The 18,211-nt window shown below is 44.4% G+C and overlaps 1 protein-coding gene across 2 annotated transcripts in view; it reads left to right on the top strand.

Moving 5' to 3' along the window:
* The first annotated feature begins 246 nt into the window (after positions 1–246).
* The window catches only part of TMEM154 (transmembrane protein 154), a 42,058-nt gene continuing 24,093 nt past the window's right edge, over positions 247–18,211 (top strand). The window contains exon 1 of one of the 2 annotated variants that reach the window (XM_084856271.1): positions 247–445. In XM_084856271.1, the coding sequence (XP_084712397.1) occupies positions 382–445 (64 nt within the window). In that variant the 5' untranslated portion in view covers positions 247–381. Of the gene's footprint in view, positions 446–585; positions 661–18,211 lie in introns of those variants that run through there. The other variant, XM_084856273.1, reaches the window with a different exon arrangement.

Here is an 18,211-nt window from a genome sequence, read left to right as displayed (position 1 = left end):
TGATCCATAACTTATCTGCCACACTAAGAAACATGTGTGTGTGTGTGTGTGTGTGTGCATTAGAGGAAGATATTTGCGATATTATAATCTGGTTGAGAAAGCATTGGGTCTGAAGTCCAGGGGGGATTGCAAGATTCTCACAGGCGGCTTTGACTGGTGTTTTTCAGCTGAATCAGTGCTTTGAAAGCAACCTTTTGCAATCATTGCTCTCTTGACAGGCCCAAACAGAATTACATCACTTCCTAAAAACAATCAAATGTAGCGCATCTCCTTTAGGCATCTTACACATTTACTGCAAAGGCAGGAAACAGGAAATGTACATATTCTGTAAAGCTGAGGAAGAATGAAAGCAGTATCACACCTGGCCACAGAGACAGTAACATGCGGAAACCCAGTGTTATGTTGTCCTTATTTCTGTTGCTGAGCGAAAGGCCTGCCTGCTCTGGTAAGTAGTAACATGCCCTTGCATTGTTAGGAAGAACTATACAGACAGACACACTTTATGCTTGAGGCTATAGAACTGTTTTGAAGTGTCACGCCCAGAAAATCTGGTTCCTGTAAAGGCACTTTGTACAAACTTGCACTGTTGCTTTCAGCTTTGCTTCCCAACCGTTTGCTGGCTTTTCTTTTCATGGATCCAGTTTGAGCTACAAACTTGAGGTGTGTTAAGACGCATATGCAGCTTTTGTTTCTGACCCATTGTACTATGATTTTAAATCATTTGTTTTCTTTCTTTTTTTAAGACCTGTATTTCTAAGGTTGTAATCCTATACATCCTTACCTGGAATAAGCCCCATTGAACTCAGTGGGTCTTGTCTCTAAGTAAACATGCATAGGACTGAGTTGTAATATTAGTATTTCATGGGCAAGTGAAACAGCAGTCTAATTATCTGTTAACGTGATAGCTCGACATATCAGATGACCATAATGAACCATCGATTAAGCTCCTAGAAATATCTGACCTGTAACCTCGCCGTTGAAGATGATGTAATCCAAACAGTTTTTCTTTTCTTTTTTTCCAGAGAGGCACAGCAGAAATTGTGTTCGGGTGTCTACTTCCCATATTAAAATAATGGGGAAAATTATTATTGTAGCTTTATTTTCATGCATGTAAGACTATGTGTCTAAACATATGCATTTTATATGAGAGAGGCAGAGAGGGTGGTCATTACTTGTTTTTGCTTTAAAATATAAAACAGTTGCCTGTAAAAGTATTCTCTAAATATTCTGTAGCTAAATCCAGCAACTCCCCCCCGCAAGTGGGAGGGATATTTGGTTTCCTAATATTTACACATTGATATCTGGTTGTTATGGATATGAAATAATTTCCCACAAAGGCTTTGGTTTCCACAAAGCGCTAAAACTGGACTACTGGTTCTGTCTGTCTTCATCATATTTAGCATGGCTTTAAATGTCAAATGAGCTTACCTGGTGAGTTTGTTTCTGCTTGTATTTTACAATCCTGTAAAAAGAGTTTGTCCCTCCTCTCCTTTCAAATTTACAGCACAATCTTATGCATGTTTACTCAAAAGTAAGTCCTCTTGTATTGTGTGTGTGTGTGTGGGGGGCTTACTCCCTAGTGAGTATGTTTGGATTGCAGCCTTCAGCCGTGTGAGCTACTTTACAAGTCATTGAGTGAGTTTGCACATCAAGATAAGCCACAGTGAGAATAAGGGGATTTCTACACCAGCCTAAAATCCTGCATTTAAAACGGGGCTTTCTGCTTCCATTTTAAATGCAGGATCACTGATTCCCTTTACACGTGCTTCCTTCTCTGTAGATGGCTATTCCCATAGCATTATGTTTCCATGAAGAGGCATTACACACGCTCCTGGTTCAGCAATACTTGCTCCTCGGTTCCTGCCCCTTTCCCTCCCCTTGCACATTACTGGTGGATGGGGACTGACATGCGGACACCCCTCCACCGATCTCCCCGGGCCCCGTCTCCCTCTTCCAGGCTTTTGGCCAGTCCCTGCTGCTCAGCCCCTCTGCTGCTCCTCTGCTCTGCCGCCCCCCCCCTTGCTGCTGCTCTGCTGTTCTGCTGCTCTGCCGCTCTGTTTTGAACAGGCAGGCTGAAAATGGCGAGGAGCCAAAATGGCGCAGGAGCGGGAAGGCTGAACGCCCATCAGACCTTCGTCACCACCTTCAACATCATGACCACGCCCCCCAACAACCGCACTCAGCGGTTCATTACCGCTAGGGGAGAAATACACGGGGAGGACATGGCACTCCATTTGCGCATATCTGGAAAAATACCCATTTTTTTTCCATTTGGAAAAACACAGGATAGGTGGGAGGAAATAGTGGAATAATGACTGGACAACGACAATGTCATGTAATGGACCCGCACAATTCAGTGAACGAGCAACCATGAATGCGCAATAAACGTGAGGGGTAGAGATCCCCTAAGCCACCATGGGTTGGTTGTTCACTCACTAGGCCATGTTACTCCCAACAGACGATCAGGCGCTCTGTGGCTTGCCATGCCTTCTTTTCCCTTTAGTTCTCTTACCTGATCCCAGTATGAATCCCAGAGGCCTTTCTAGTACATCTCCTTGTTTTGTGGCTTCCACCTCTCTAGTGAAACTTTTCACTGCCCCACATTCAATAAGCATCCCCCATCCTATATTCCCCTCTCCTTATCCTGCAATTTGAAATGACACTTGAGAATTATCTCCTCCACTTTGGCGCTTCTCCTGGCAGCAACCTCCTTTTAAAATTATTATTCTTTTCTCTCAAAACATTTGCACAACTCTGCAAGTTCAAATGACCGCTTCAGTGGATATTGTCTTTTTTATGTACATGCTTGCTTAGAACAGTTGTTTTGTAAAGTGCCCCAGCAGAAATTGGCTTCACAGACTCCCACAGTAATTACACCCATCCCAAAAGCTCCCTCAGCCTCCCCTTAAAGCTCCTCCACCACCACGCCCCGCTGCTTATCAAACAGGCGGGGGGGGGGGGAGCCAAAAGCACCTGCTGAATGAGAAGGAGCTTTGGGGCTTAAATAAGCCATGGTGGCTTTTTTAAATCTCCAGTGCATGCTAGGATGCCATCTCCCTAATTATCAGACTGGGTGTGGCTTGTCATGTTGTCAGACCCAGATGGCATAGCTTGTTTGAGGGGGAAACAACCCTGAAATAACCCATTGCCTGCTGCTGAGTTATTTAAGGGTTGTTTTGTCCTCAAACAGCCATGCCGCCCAGGTTCAGACAACATGACAAGCTGTGCCCAGGTTGCTAATTAGGGAAATGGTTTCTGGCAGCTCTGGGGATTGAAAAAGCCACCATGGCTTGTTTAAGCCACAGTGGCTTGTTTGATCGTGCAAACTGATGCATTGTGGAAATTCTATGATGAGTCTGATCTAAATCTTGGTAAACCCCTGGACTGGTCTCCAGACTGAAAGAATTTAGGCACAGGGAAATTTCCCAATAAAAAATGAGATTGGTAGTGAAGGGGGGAAAGTCTGCAAACACCAAGGAGGGGTTTGTTGCTACAGGAGAATCATATTTGAACCATCAGCCATCACATAAAGGGGGATCTGGGATGAGAGAGATTTCAGTAATGGCTTAGAATCATAGAATCATAGAATAGTAGGGTTGGAAGGGGCCTACAAGGCCATCGAGTCCAACCCCCTGCTCAATGCAGGAATCCAAGTCAGAGCATCCCTGACAAATGGCTGTCCAGCCTCGTCTTGAAGGCCTCCAGTGTGGGAGAGCCCACCACCTCCCCAGGTAATTGGTTCCATTGCCGTATTGCTCTGACACTCAGGAAGTTTTTCCTGATGTTCAGTCGGAATCTGGCTTCCTGTAACTTGAGCCCATTATTCCGTGTCCTGCACTCTGGGATGATCAAGAAGAGATCCTGGCCTTCTTCTCTGTGACAACCTTTCAAGTACTTGAAGAGCGCTATCATATCTCCCCTCAGTCTTCTCTTCTCAAGGCTAAACATGCCCAGTTCTTTCAGTCTCTCTTCATAGGGCTTTGTTTCCAGTCCCCTGATCATCTTTGTTCTAATCTTAGTGGCTTTGCCACTAACAGATCATTACCTGGTAAGGCTACTGACCTCTGTAGTATTGGAGGACAAACTAGGTCGATCTACCTCTAATGTGCCTGATGGAGCTGGTTGGCTTCAGATGGCCTTTGTGGAATTTCCTGCTAACATAGTTGATGTTCCTATCAATGGCCTAGTCCAGTCTTCCCCAACATGATGCCCTCCGGATGTTTTAGACTACATCTCCCATCATCCCTGGCCAGCATGGCCATTGTTGGGGATGGTGAGAGCTGTAGTCCAAAATGTCTGGAGGGCACCATATTGGGAAAGGCTGCCCTAGTCAACCTCTGGAATTTGGAGCTGACACAGACAATTGACAGGACTATTGCAAAGCTTTTCTCCCATCAACTACGGGCTTTCTGAGTTTTCTGGGCAGCTTGGGGTTATGAATTAGTAGTGTGGATGGCTGGAATGCAAGTAGAGAAAAAGTCTGAATAAGTGTAACTGAACTCTAGCTAGAATACATTTGAAGATCTGCTCAAAAGCGATAATTTCAGCAAAGGGCCTATTTTTCTGCTAACATTGTACCTATGCAGCACTGTGCAGTAGAGCTGTTCCTCGTAGTGAGGGCGCTTCTTCACCTTGGTGAAGATTTGGCGGAGTCCCTGGTAGCCTGCTGTGACTCTTTTGCTTTGCACTGTGCAGATAAAATTGCTTACATCTGTTCCAACATAGACTCCAGCTTAGACACAGAATGCTGCTAAAGCAATGTCAGGTCAGGGTTATAAGGATGGAATGCATCCTAGTCCAAGAATGTGGACTGTGTGCTTGGAGGGATTCGGCCTACCTCTTGTCTACTGGCTCCTTGCCCATCTTGGCTGCTGATGTTGAGCTGAGAGAAAATGGCGAGGTGGATCTGGACGGTGGCTAATGCTATTTTGAAGGAGGGGATTGTCCTAGCCACCCTGAGAGAAGCAGCTGTGAGGCTCCTCCTTCCCAGGAGGACCTCATGGATTTCCTCAATGTCTGGCTGGGGAGGAGCCTCCCTTTCTTGGGAAAGGTTCAAGTGAAAGTAGTGACTATTCAGTTCCAGCCATTGCTGGATGATTCTGATTTTCTGAACCAGCTTCAGTCTGGTTTCCTGCCCAGTTTTGGGATGGGAAATGGTATGGTCACCCAGATGGATGGTCTACTCCTGGAAAGTAGCAGGGAGAGTCCATCTTTGTTGATTCTCCTGGATGTTTCAATGGCTTTCAGTGCCATTGACCATGGTGTCTTTTTGGATTGGCTGCCCAGGCTGGGGTTGGGGGCCCTGTGCTCCAGTATTTCTGCTCCTAAATGGCCAGTTCCAGAAGGTGGTGCTGAAGGATGGTACTTTAGCACCATGGAATAGGGACAGATCAAGTATCCCCACCCCACACTGTGTGCGCTCCCAGGAGTCCACGCATACACCTGTGCTATCAGACAGAGCAAATTGTGCCAGTATTAAAAGAACTTCACTGGCAACTAGGTTATTTCTAGACTCAGCTCAAAGTGCTGGTCTTAATTTGTTAAAAGGCCTCAACAACCTGGGACTTGGATATTTAAAGGATCTCATACATAAATCTATCCACCAAATGGGATCTAGTTCAGAAGACTTTTTCTGGGTGCTCCTGCAGATGGCTACTGGAAAGAGGGTCTTTTCAGTGGTGGCACCCAACGTGCGGAACTCCCTCGATAGACATGTGCACCTGTCACCCTGGAAGGTAATAAAAACTATCCTTTCTACACCAGGCAAGTTCGTCCTGTCCTCCTCTGCCTTTCATTGCTTTTTGATGCCTATTCCTGCCTATGTTATACTTGGGTTTGTTTGTTTTTTACTGTCTAATTTTATTATTTTATCTGCTACTTTTGCGTTTTTTATTGTTACTATTCACTATGGGTACTATCACACAAGAATTTCTCTCTCCTATAAGCACATTGCAATTGCAAAGTAGTCCATAGAAGATGTCATCTGTAAAGAACTATGGAGCTATAAATGTTTGTGCCGGCTCCCACCACATTCTTGCAAAAGTCGTGTTTAGCTTCTAAACTTTTAAAACTCTCCAAGGAAGTTCTTGTGAAAGAGACGTTCTAAAGCAGAACAAATGTATACAAAGGATTCTTGCTCAAACAAGTTCCAAAGAAGATAAACGTGAACATTTAAAGCATAATAACTTTGAAATATAAATTAAATTAGAGTCCATGCAAGCTTAGCCTTCTGCCCAAAATATATTAGCCTTTTAGACAGAAATAGTTTTGGGGAATTGAAAGCAGGTTTCTCATTCTGAAATAGCCAAGTGCTGGACATCCTGACAAATTGATCCCCAAGCTGGTCTGTTTACTACAATTTTGGAAAACATTCCTGATTTTTGGCAGTATTGCTTGGCTGAATCTGTATCAAATTGCCATTTATTTATTTATTTATTCATTCATTCATTCATGTTCTTTCATGTATGAGTTGCCTGATAGCCGAGGTTTCAGGACAACATATGTAATAAATGCAAATGCAATAAAAAGCAATGATAAAACCAATTATAAAATACATTAAGAGCACAATCATCTGGGATCTGCCCTGGCTACTTGTAAGCCTCCAAACTGGGAAGCTTACATGTATCTAATGCCTTGCGCCTCCTGGTCTGCAGTTCAGCTACACGGGCAATTTCACCCATCTAGCGGAGACTTCAGGGAGGGGAAGGAAAGGAGGCTGGGGCGGCCATAGGATATCTCATATGGCTGCCACCCTGGTTTCTTCCCCTCCCCCAGGAATGCCCCCTTCTCCCTGTTTCCACGCTCCATTTTCTGTGTGCGGAGGGGTAGCCGGCATGGGGGGAGGGAAGCGCAGTTTTCTGGCTCGGAGCCCTGGCTCGGAGCTTGGAGCCAGGAAACCGAAGAATCCTATGTCCCTCAGATGCTGTCTATGGGCATAGGATTGCTCCCTAAAATAATTGTTTGAAAAGCAGGAGCAATTATTAGAAGAACACTTTTGTTTGGGTCATCTCCAAGGGCTCCTTCACACTGGGCTTTTATCCTGCGATTGAGATTGCTCCTTCACGGAAGTTTGTGGGCTCTTTACATGACACTGTGACCCTGCTGTGACCCTCCTGCACTAAATGCCCTTTGTTCCGTTTTTAAATAGATCACAGCTATCAAATTACCCCGTTGTGTTCCACTTCAGTTTCCTCTGTGAAAAGAGTAAAAGCGGCAAGAAGAGGAGCGAGATCAATGAAAGATAATGGAAGACTCAGATACGGGGAGAAGGAGGGGGGAAGGGGAGAGGGGAAAGGGAGCGCGTGTAAAGGGAGTCAGTTCTGATCCTGCATTTAAAATGGAAGCAGAAAGCCCCATTTTAAATGCAGGATTTTAAATGTCCCAAGTGCCTGATCATGATGAAAGATTGAAGACACAAGACACTGCATACCTTAGAACTCTTTGAAATACCTAAGGATCAAACCAAAAGCCTATTTAGTCTTTTACCCTTTTTCATGGAAACTGCAACATGGGGTGATTTTTTTTTTTACCCCAGAATTGTTATGGTGTATTACAAAAGAACCTTATGAATGTTCAGTTCATATTTCACATAAAGTTAGCATGGTTCCCAATACACTCAAAGACCTTGTCCAAGGAAAAACACACACATCCAAATGAGATAAGTCTATGCCCTGTGCAGTATATTTGACCCCATCACACCAGAAATGCATAAAAAGTAAATACTTGCACATGAATTTTTAAGTCAACTATAACCTTTAGTAAAATATATTAGAACTTTAGTCAATTAAAACTTGAGTTGCTAGCTAAGAAAAATAAACATTTAAAACTCAACACTAATGAGGATCCAAATCTCAGCATTTCTGTTCTCAGCATTTCAATGGAACTGAATACAACGTGATGGACCTAAAGGCAAGAATCACAGGTCTAATAGCTGATGAGCGCCATTTTACAATGAGCTTCTCACAATTGTCACTTTTTTTTTTTTGGTAATCTTTCCTTGGAAAAAGGAAACAACACCCAGTTTGGGGTGCCGTGCTACATTCTGCAGTGCATGTAGGATGCTAGCCGAGGACATTCCACGCTGTTTTTCTGTGCTTGTTGATGTTCTGGACATCTGGCATTCTTTTTCTTACATTGGCATCTGTGAGTTGTTCCCCAAGACTGGAAAGGAACAAGCTTCTCCCCAACTTTGGGGACTGCTGCTTCCATTCTGCATTGTTGGACAATCCAGAGTATGAAACTGACGATGGCAGCAACATCTATCATGCTGGAAAACATTGCCAGTGGTCACATGTTGCTCTTCCATCTGCAGCTGTAAATTCTCACATGGTGGTCTAGATCAGGGGTACAAGAAGTATGGCCCACAAGCCACAGGCAGCTCCCCAAGTCCTGTCTGGTGGCTCCAGACCCTCAGCATCTGGAGATACATAAAAAAAAATGGTGGGGGGGGGGAGAGAAAAACACTTAAGGAAAAGGTTCTATGGTTCCCACTCTTTCCTAGACTGTCTCAGGAAGCAGCAGTTGAAGGATCCTGCGTACTTCCCGGGATGCTCTAGGGATGAGATTCCTGCTCTATGCCTTTTCCTAGAGCATTTTATTTTTTTTAAAGATCTTGTTATGGTGGCTTGTGTGTCTATGTGTCAATGTGCAGCCCCTGCCACCCCAGCAGTCACCTGATGCAGCCCTTGAGACCGAAAAGTTTGTGCACCCCTGGTCTAGAGAGTCAACTTCACTCTTTGTTACATAGTAATGAAATGTGTGTTTCCACCTCAACTGACTTGCATTGGCCAGGATGGAAATTACCCCAGTGCAAACATCAGTGCATTTAGGGGGAGTTTTCGACCACCAAAAGCATATTTATTCATGGAAAAACATCCCCCAAATGGCAAATCCCCTTCATGGATCACTGCCTTGTTGTGGTGAAGGGGCTTGCATAACTCAGTGAAGCCATAAGCTATGCCATGCAGGGCAACCCAAGATGGACAGGTCATGGTGGAGAGTTCTGACAAAATGTGGTCCACTGGAGAAGGAAATGGCAACCCACTCCAGGATTCTTGCCAAGAAAACCCCATGGAATGTATCACAAGGCTAAAAGATATGACGCCAGAAGATGAGCCCCTCAGGTCGGAAGGTGTCCAATATACTACTGGGGAAGAGCAGAGGGAATTTCCAAGTAGCGCCAGAAAGAGTGAAGCAGCTGGGCCAAAGCCAAAAGGACACTCAGCTGTGGATGTGTCTGGTGGTGAAAAGAAAGTCCGATGCTGTAAAGAACAATAGTGTTTAGGAACTTGGAATGTAAGACCAGTGAATCAAGGTAAGGTGGAGGTGGTCAAATATGAGATGGCAAGACTGAACATCGACATCTTGGGAATCAGCGAACTGAAATGGACAGGCATGGGCGAATTTAATTCAGGTGACCATTATATCTACTACTGTGGGCAAAAATACCTTAGAAGAAATGGAGTAGCACTCATAGTCAACAAAAAGGTGGGAAAAGCAGTACTGGGGTACAATCTCAAAAACGATAGAATGATCTCAGTATGATTCCAAGGGAAACCATTCAACATCACAGTAATTCAAGTCTATGCCCCAACCACTGAGGCCGAAGAAGCTGAGGTTGATCGGTTCTATGAAGACCTACAACACCTTCTAGAACTAACACCACAAAAAGATGTCCTCTTCATCATAGGGGATTGGAATGCTAAAGTAGGAAGTCAAGAAATCACTGGGATAACAGGCAAGCAAGGCCTTGGTGTACAAAATGAAGCAGGACAAAGGCTAATAGAGTTTTGCCAAGAGAACACGCTGATCATAGAAAACACTCTTTTCCAACAGCACAAGAGACGACACTACACATGGACATCACCAGATGGTCAATATCGAAATCAGATTGATTCTGTCCTTTGCAGCCAAAGATGGAGAAGCTCTATACAGTCAGTCAAAACAAGACCTGGAGCTGACTGTGGCTCAGATCATGAGCTTCTTGTTGCAAAATTTCGGCTTAAATTGAAGAATGTAGGGAAAACCACTAAACCATTCAGGTATGACCTAAATCATATCCCGTATGAATATACAGTGGAGGTGAGGAATAGATTTAAGGGATTAGACCTGATAGACAGAGTGCCTGAGGAACTATGGACGGAGGTCCGTAACATTGTTCAGGAGGCAGCAACTCAATCCATCCCAAAGAAAAAGAAATGCAAGAAAGCCAAGTGGCTGTCTGATGAGGCTTTACAAGTAGCTGAGGAAAGAAGGGAAGCGAAAAGCAAGGGAGAAAGGGGAAGATTTATCCACCTGAATGCAGAGTTCCAGAGAATAGCAAGGAGAGACAAGAAGGCCTTCTTAAATGAACAATGCAAAGAAATCGAGGAAAACAACAGAATGGGAAAGACTAGAGATCTCTTCAAGAAAATTGGAGATATCAAGGGAACGTTTTGTGCAAAGACGGTCATGATAAAGGACAAAGAAGGCAGGGACCTAACAGATGCAGATGAGATGAAGAAGAGGTGGAAAGAATACACAGAAGAACTATACAGGAAAGATCTGAATGTCCCTGATAGCCATGATAGTGTGGTCACTGAACTTGAGCTGGACATCCTAGAGAGTGAAGTCAAGTGGGCCTTAGGAAGCATTCCTAACAACAAAGCTAGCGGAGATGACAGTATTCCAGCTGAGCTATTTAAGATCCTAAAAGATGATGCTGTTAAAGTGCTACACTCAATATGCCAACAAATTTGGAACGCTCAACAATGGCCACAAGACTGAAAAAGGTCAGTTTACATTCCAATTCCAAAGAAGGGCAATGCCAAAGAGTATTCAAACTACCGCACAATTGCGCTCATTTCACATGCCAGCAAGGTGATGCTCAAAATCCTACAAGCTAGGCTTCAGCAGCATGTGAACCGAGAACTACCGGAAATAAAAGCTGGGTTTCGAAGAGGCAGAGGAACTAGAGATCAAATCACCAACATTCGCTGGATCATGGAGAAAGCAAGAGAATTCCAGAAAAACGTCTATTTCTGCTTCATTGACTGCGCTAAAGCCTTTGATTGTGTGGATCACAACAAACTGTGGCAAATTCTTAAAAAGATGGGAGTACCAGACCACCTTACCTGTCCCCTGAGAAACCTGTATGAGGGTCAAGAAGCAACAGTAAGAACCAGACATGGAACAACCAATTGATTCCAAATTGGGAAAGGAGTATGACAAGGCTGTATGTTGTCGCCCTACTTATTTAATTTATATGCAGAGTACATCATGAGAAATGCCGGGTTGGATGAATCACAGGTCAGAATTAAGATTGCCGGGAGAATTATCAACAACCTCACATACGCAGACGATACCGCCCTAATGGCAGAAAGCGAAGAGGATCTAAAGAACCTCTTGTTGAGGGTGAAAGTGGAGAGTGCAAAAGCTGGTTTGAAACTCACCATTAAAAAAACGAAGATCATGGCATCTGGCCCCATCACTTCCTGGCATATGGAAGGGGAAGAAATGGAAGCAGTGACAAATTTTATTTTCTTGGGCTCCAAGATCACCGCAGACGGTGACTGTAGCCATGAAATTAAAAGATGCTTGCTCCTTGGGAGGAAAGCTATGGCAAACCTAGACAGCATAGTAAGAAGCAGAGACATCACCTTGCCGACAAAGGTCCACATAATCAAAGCTATGGTTTTCCCAGTAGCAACGTATGGCTGTGAGAGCTGGACTATAAGGAAGGCTGAGCATCAAAGAATTGATGCTTTTGAATTTGGTGCTGGAGAAGACTCTTACGAGTCCCCTGGACTGCAAGGAGGTCAAATCAGTCAATCCTACAGGAAATCAACCCTGAGTGCTCCTTGGAAGGACAGATACTGAAGCTGAAGCTCCAATATTTTGGCCACCTAATGCGAAGAGAAAACCCACTGGAAAAGACCCTGATGCTGGGAAAGATTGAAGGCAAAAGGAAAAGGGGACGGCAGAGGATGAGATGGCTAAATAGCATCACCGATGCAATGAATATGGACTTGAGCACGCTCCAGGAGAGAGCGCAGGACAGGAAGGCCTGGCGTACTATGGTCCATGGGGTCACGAAGAGTCGGACACGACTGAACGACTGAACAACAAATGGCAAATGGCTATACTTTTGGATACATTGTGTACTTAGTATAGGTGACCATGTATTGGAAGGGCAAAGCTAGGAACGCAGTAATTTGTGTGGGATGGCTAACATTGTGCGGCCGGGGGAAGAATTATCCCCAAAGGCAGGCTAGCCTGGCAACTGGTTTCCCTTAATGGCAAACCAAATGCCTATGGGAAGCCCACAAGCAACCCGAGGGCAAGAGCATCTCCCATTTTTGTTCCTCAGCAACTGGGATTCAGAAACATGCTGCCTCTGATCCTAGCTCCTTAAAAAGACATTGTAGCCCAATCCCGTGAATGCTTGCTTCAGGGACAGTCCCATGAATTTAAATGGTCCTTATCTCCAGACGCGGGGGCCGCGGTGGCTTAGTGGTTAAGACGCTGAACTGCAGACTGGAAGGTCGGCAGGTGAGCAGTTCGAGACCCGAGTGCTGCATGACGGAGTGAGCTCCCGTCTTCAGTCCCAGCTCCTGCCAACCTAGCAGTTCGAAAGCAAGAAATTGCAAGTAGATAAATAGGTACCGCCTCGGTGGGAAAGGTAACAGCATTCCGTGCACCTCGGTGTTCAGTCATGCCGGCCACATGACCACGGAAGCGTCTTCGGACAGCGCTGGCTCTTCGGCTTAGAAACAGGGATGAGCACTGCACCCTAGAGTCGGACACGACTGGTTGGGGACACCTTTACCTTTTACCTTTATCTCCAGACGCATAGATTATGGATTCTAGCCCAAGATAACCTTCTAACTGGGGCTGCTTCATATGAACAGTTGCACCTCTCTCTAGAGTTTTCACACTCAAAATGTGGCAAAATAAATGTGACCATCTTCTTTGAACACAGAAGCTTGCATCCTACTTTTCCTCCTATTGATCAGGGCTGGCCCAACCACCAGGCAGAGTGCAGCAGCTGCCTTAGGCGGTTCATTTTGGGTGTCATGAAAAAGCAGCAATTTTTAAATTATTGAATGTATTAATGTTGTATTTTACTGCCAAGGAGAGGGTAATGGGGTATGAAGTGATGCATACATTTTAAATTTAATAATAATGAAAGAATCTTGATCCATTTATTCTGTGTTCAAAATCATTGTACCTCTTAGGGATGACATTTCTGGCTCCATTGATTTGGGGCTGTTTAGGCTGCAGAGTCAAATGTCAGTAGCATGTCCTAACCTGCTCTGTGGAAATAGCTGGAGTGACAATACTTCCAAGGCTGACAAAAGTCAGTCAGAAGAAAGTGGAACGTACTGAATCTACAACGGGGGAGTCGAAATGAACCTACATAAGGTGACAAAAAGAGTGGTTTACGGTGCTAGCACTTGGGAGTGGAAAGAGAGCAGAACCAACTAGAAGCAAGCAGGAAGGAAATGGGTATGGACAAAATTAGATCAGAGATATGTCTATAAAACTGCAAATAGAGTCAAGGCTTCATCTCATCCCTCCTGTTTCCTGTAGCTGCTCTATTGCAGGCATAGGTTTCTGCCATAACAGCTGCTGTTCTGTTCTTTATGGGAGTTTGGGAGTGGTTCTGCAGGCCTCATGATGGCTCTCAAGTGGCAGGCAGTGGCCCTAGCCTGCTCCACATCTCCTCCCTCCCCCTGAACACAAGCCCTCCTGCCGCATATGGGCGTCTCCCCTGTTCTGGCGTAGCAGCCCCATTGCATGGGTGTTGAGAACCTCCAAGTCCAAACCTATGTTATGTTGGCGATGCACAGCACATGGCTCAGACCCTTAGGCACATCAGACAAGGAGGCATGGTTTCAAGTTTTAGAAAATAAATGAAATAGATACGCTTAAGCCTGATTGGTTTAGTTCAAGATATAGGCAAATCTCCAGGATTAAGGCTGCAAGCCTAAATGCACTTTCCCAGGAGTAAGCCTTATTGAACACAGTGGGGCTTGCTTCTGAGTAAAAAATAACACTACGGGGGATTGCACTGTAAGTGTGTTAACAGCTAGGATCAGAGATCCATTCTTGAACACGTATATGTGATGCTTTTCCTTTAACAAAGAGGTGGACTGTTTTTCTTATCATCATAGACATTTACACATTTTCCGATCCCTGTGTTACTTTAGAAAAGGGGAGGAGGAATACTCCTCCAGGGTCCTCTTAAGACCCATGCCAATAAAAAGTAATATCGGAAGAGGCCACAAGTCTTTCTTTACTTGGGAACACTTTTATAGAGGTTTCTTTAAAAATGGAAGAACAATTCTTCTCTTTCTTAAAAGGTTATTTCTGGCATAGATACAAAGAAGGATTTGTGTGCCATTTCCTTTTAGAAGTGACTTGAATTATACATAGATTATTGCAGAGCATTCCATAGCACTACAGTTATGTCCTTTTTTGGACAACCAAAAAGGCTGAGTATTGTTTTACAAGCAACTTGGAAAAAAGAGAGACGTGTTTGCCCACCTGCCAGTAGTCAAGACTGTCATGTGGTACAGCCCTTCCTGCCTGGCTTTTACTACTGCAGGCGGGGACTTTCAGACTGGAATGGTTCCCCATGTAAATACCTCCCTGCACATAGTCTCAAAGCTCTTGTGCCAGAGGAAAGTTGTTGTTTTCTATCCATCTATCCATCCATCTATCTACAATATGATATTTATCTCATCACCATAGTCTCAAGGCCTAGACCAGGAGTGGACAACTTGTGGCCCTCCAGATGTTTCAGCCTACCACTCCCATGATCCTTCACCATTGCCTATGCTGGCTAGGTCTCATGGGAATTGTAGGCCAAAACATCTGGGGAGCCACAAGTCACCCACCCCTTGCCTAGACCCTTCCCCCAAGATGTTAGTTTTACATCTTCTCCCCAGATAGCACTTGATGTAAGTTTTTACATATATTCTCTTGTTTGTATTTAACTTTGTGAAACAATTGATTAATTAATTGGTTGCAGTTCCTCCAGGGACTTCAAGCTGGCATTCATATAGCTGGATTTTATGGACTCCTCCTCGGACAAATCCTCAAGCAAAGTGGCTATGGTGCAGTTGTGGTGAAATTACTTTTTTTCACCCATCCTAGTGACCCCGTTTGACACAATGACATCATTGGCAAACAAAGATGGAGAAAGGTACCAGTCTAGGCATGTAGATAGCAGACTTCTGAGATCTTTCACCATAACATTGGTATGCTGCAGATGCCAACTGTTGCTTATTTTTATCTCTCATCCCCATCCCTCCCTTGGAGTCTGGCAACACAACTGGGGGAGTGAAACAGCTTAGACTGAAGTTATTTTGGGAGCAATTAATTTATCAAGTGTCTGAAGTATGTGCTGCTCTTGAAGGCAGGAACAAATATTTACATCTCGCCAACCATAACATCAAGCTTTCGGAATGCCTTTCGAATTTGATACTTGGGAGAGAATGATCTATTATTGCTGCTTTTCATTGGCCAATACATGTGAACATATACAAAACGCAGAATGCAGGTGGTGTAAGGCTCAATGTGAGGCTGACCAAATACGTGTTAGAGTGCATAATCATGCCTGCTGTGTGGCACTGAGGGATGCGATGGCTTACTTCGCTGCCTCAGTTGCATCCTTGAGTAGCCATCTAGCAGAGCTTTTCCCGGTGGTACGGGGATTATTAACATCTACACTGACAACTGTGATGCTGCAGCCATCGGAGGCCTGCTGTGACAATTTTGCAAGGCATTCTGAGGACAAAATTGCTCACCTTCATAATTATGCTGCTATTGTAACAGGGCCTTCCTGTCCTGCACTCTCTCCCGGAGTGTGCTCAAGTTCATATTCATTGCATCGGTGATGCAATCTAGCCATCTCATCCACTGCCATCCCCTTCTCCTTTTGCCTTCAATCTTTCCCAGCATCAGGGTCTTTTCCAGGGAGTTTTCTCTTCGCATTAGGTGGCCAAAATATTTGAGCTTCAGCTTCAGTATCTGTCCTTCCAAGGAGCACTCAGGGTTGATTTCCTTTAGGATGGACTGATTTGACCTCCTTGCAGTCCAGGGCACTCGTAAGAGTCTTCTCCAGCACCACAGTTCGAAAGCAGCAATTCTTCGGCACTCAGCCTTCCTTATAGTCCAGCTCTCACAGCCATACATTACTACTGGGAAAACCATAGCTTGATTAGACGGAGCTTTGTCAGCAAGGTGATGTCTCTGCTTCTTACTATGCTGTCTACGTGTGCCACAGCTTTCCTCCCAAGGAGCAAGCATCTTTTAATTTCATGGCTACAGTCACCATCTGCAGTGGTCTTGGAGCCCAAGAAAGTAAAATCTGTCACTGCTTCCATTTCCTCCCCTTCCATATGCCAGGAAGTGATGGGGCCAGATGCCATGATCTTCGTTTTTTTAATGGTGAGTTTCAAACCAGCTTCTGCACTCTCCACTTTCACCCTCAACAAGAGGCTCTTTAGATCCTCTTCGCTTTCTGCCATTAGGGCGGTATCATCTGCGTATGTGAGGTTGTTGATAATTCTCCCAGCAATCTTAATTCTGACCTGTGATTCATCCAACGCGGCATTTCTCATGATGTACTCTGCATATAAATTAAATAAGCAGGGCAACAATATACAGCCTTGTCATACTCCTTTCCCAATTTTGAACCAATCGGTTGTTCCATGTCCGGTTCTTACTGTTGCTTCTTGACCCTCGTACAGGTTTCTCAGGGGACAGGTAAGGTGGTCTGGTACTCCCATCTTTTTAAGAATTTGCCACAGTTTGTTGTGATCCACACAATCAAAGGCTTTAGCGTAGTCAATGAAGCAGAAATAGACGTTTTTCTGGAATTCTCTTGCTTTCTCCATGATCCAGCGAATGTTGGTGATTTGATCTCTAGTTCCTCTGTCTCTTCGAAACCCACCTTGTACTTCCGGTAGTTCTCGGTTCACATGCTGCTGAAGCCTAGCTTGTAGGATTTTGAGCATCACCTTGCTGGCATGTGAAATGAGCGCAATTGTGTGGTAGTTTGAACACTCTTTGGCATTGCCCTTCTTTGGAATTGGAATGTAAACTGACCTTTTCCAGTCTTGTGGCCACTGTTGAGTGTTCCAAATTTGTTGGCATATTGAGTGCAGCACTCTAACAGCATAATCTTTTAGGATTTTAAATAGCTCAGCTGGAATACTGTCATCTCCGCTAGCTTTGTTGTTACTAATGCTTCCTAAGGCCCACTTGACTTCACTCTCTAGGATGTCCGGCTCAAGTTCAGTGACAGCACTATCATGGCTATCAGGGACATTCAGATCTTTCCTGTATAGTTCTTCTGTGTATTCTTGCCACCTCTTCTTAATCTCATCTGCTTCTGTGAGGTCCCTGCCTTCTTTGTTCTTTATCATGCCCGTCTTTGCACAAAACGTTCCCTTGATATCTCCAATTTTCTTGAAAAGATCTCTGGTCTTTCCCATTCTATTGTTTTCCTTGATTTCTTTGCATTGTTCATTTAAGAAGGCCTTCTTGTCTCTCCTTGCTGTTCTCTGGAACTCTGCATTCAGTTGGATATATCTCCCCTTTCTCCCTTGCTTTTCACTTCCCTTCTTTCCTCAGCTACTTGTAAAGCCTCATCAGACAAAAACTTTGCTTTCTTGCATTTCTTTTTCTTTGGGATGGATTGAGTTGCTGCCTCCTGAACAATGTTATGGACCTCTGTCCATAGTTCCTCAGGCACTCTGTCTATCAGGTCTAATCCCTTAAATCCATTCCTCATCTCCACTGTATATTCATAAGGGATATGATTTAGGTCATACCTGAATGGTATAGTGGTTTTCCCTACGTTCTTCAATTTAAGCCGAAATTTTGCAAGAAGCAGCTCATGATCTGAGCCACAGTCAGCTTCAGGTCTTGTTTTGACTGACTGTATAGAGCTTCTCCATCTTTGGCTGCAAAGTATATTATCAATCTAATTTCGATATTGACCATCTGGTGATGTCCATGTGTAGAGTCGCCTCTTGTGCTGTTGGAAAAGAGTGTTTGCTATGATCAGCGTGTTCTCTTGGCAAAACTCGATTAGCCTTTGTCCTGCTTCATTTTGTACACAAATGCCATGCTTGCCTGTTATCCCGGTGATTTCTTGACTTCCTACTTTAGCATTCCAATCCCCTTTGATGAAGAGGACATCTTTTTGTGGTGTTAGTTC

This window comes from Heloderma suspectum, chromosome 5, assembly GCF_057233095.1.
Source record: "Heloderma suspectum isolate Gila_16-S chromosome 5, 16-S_ref, whole genome shotgun sequence".
Classification (NCBI taxonomy): domain Eukaryota; kingdom Metazoa; phylum Chordata; class Lepidosauria; order Squamata; family Helodermatidae; genus Heloderma; species Heloderma suspectum.
This window is presented reverse-complemented; position numbering and strand designations above follow the sequence as displayed.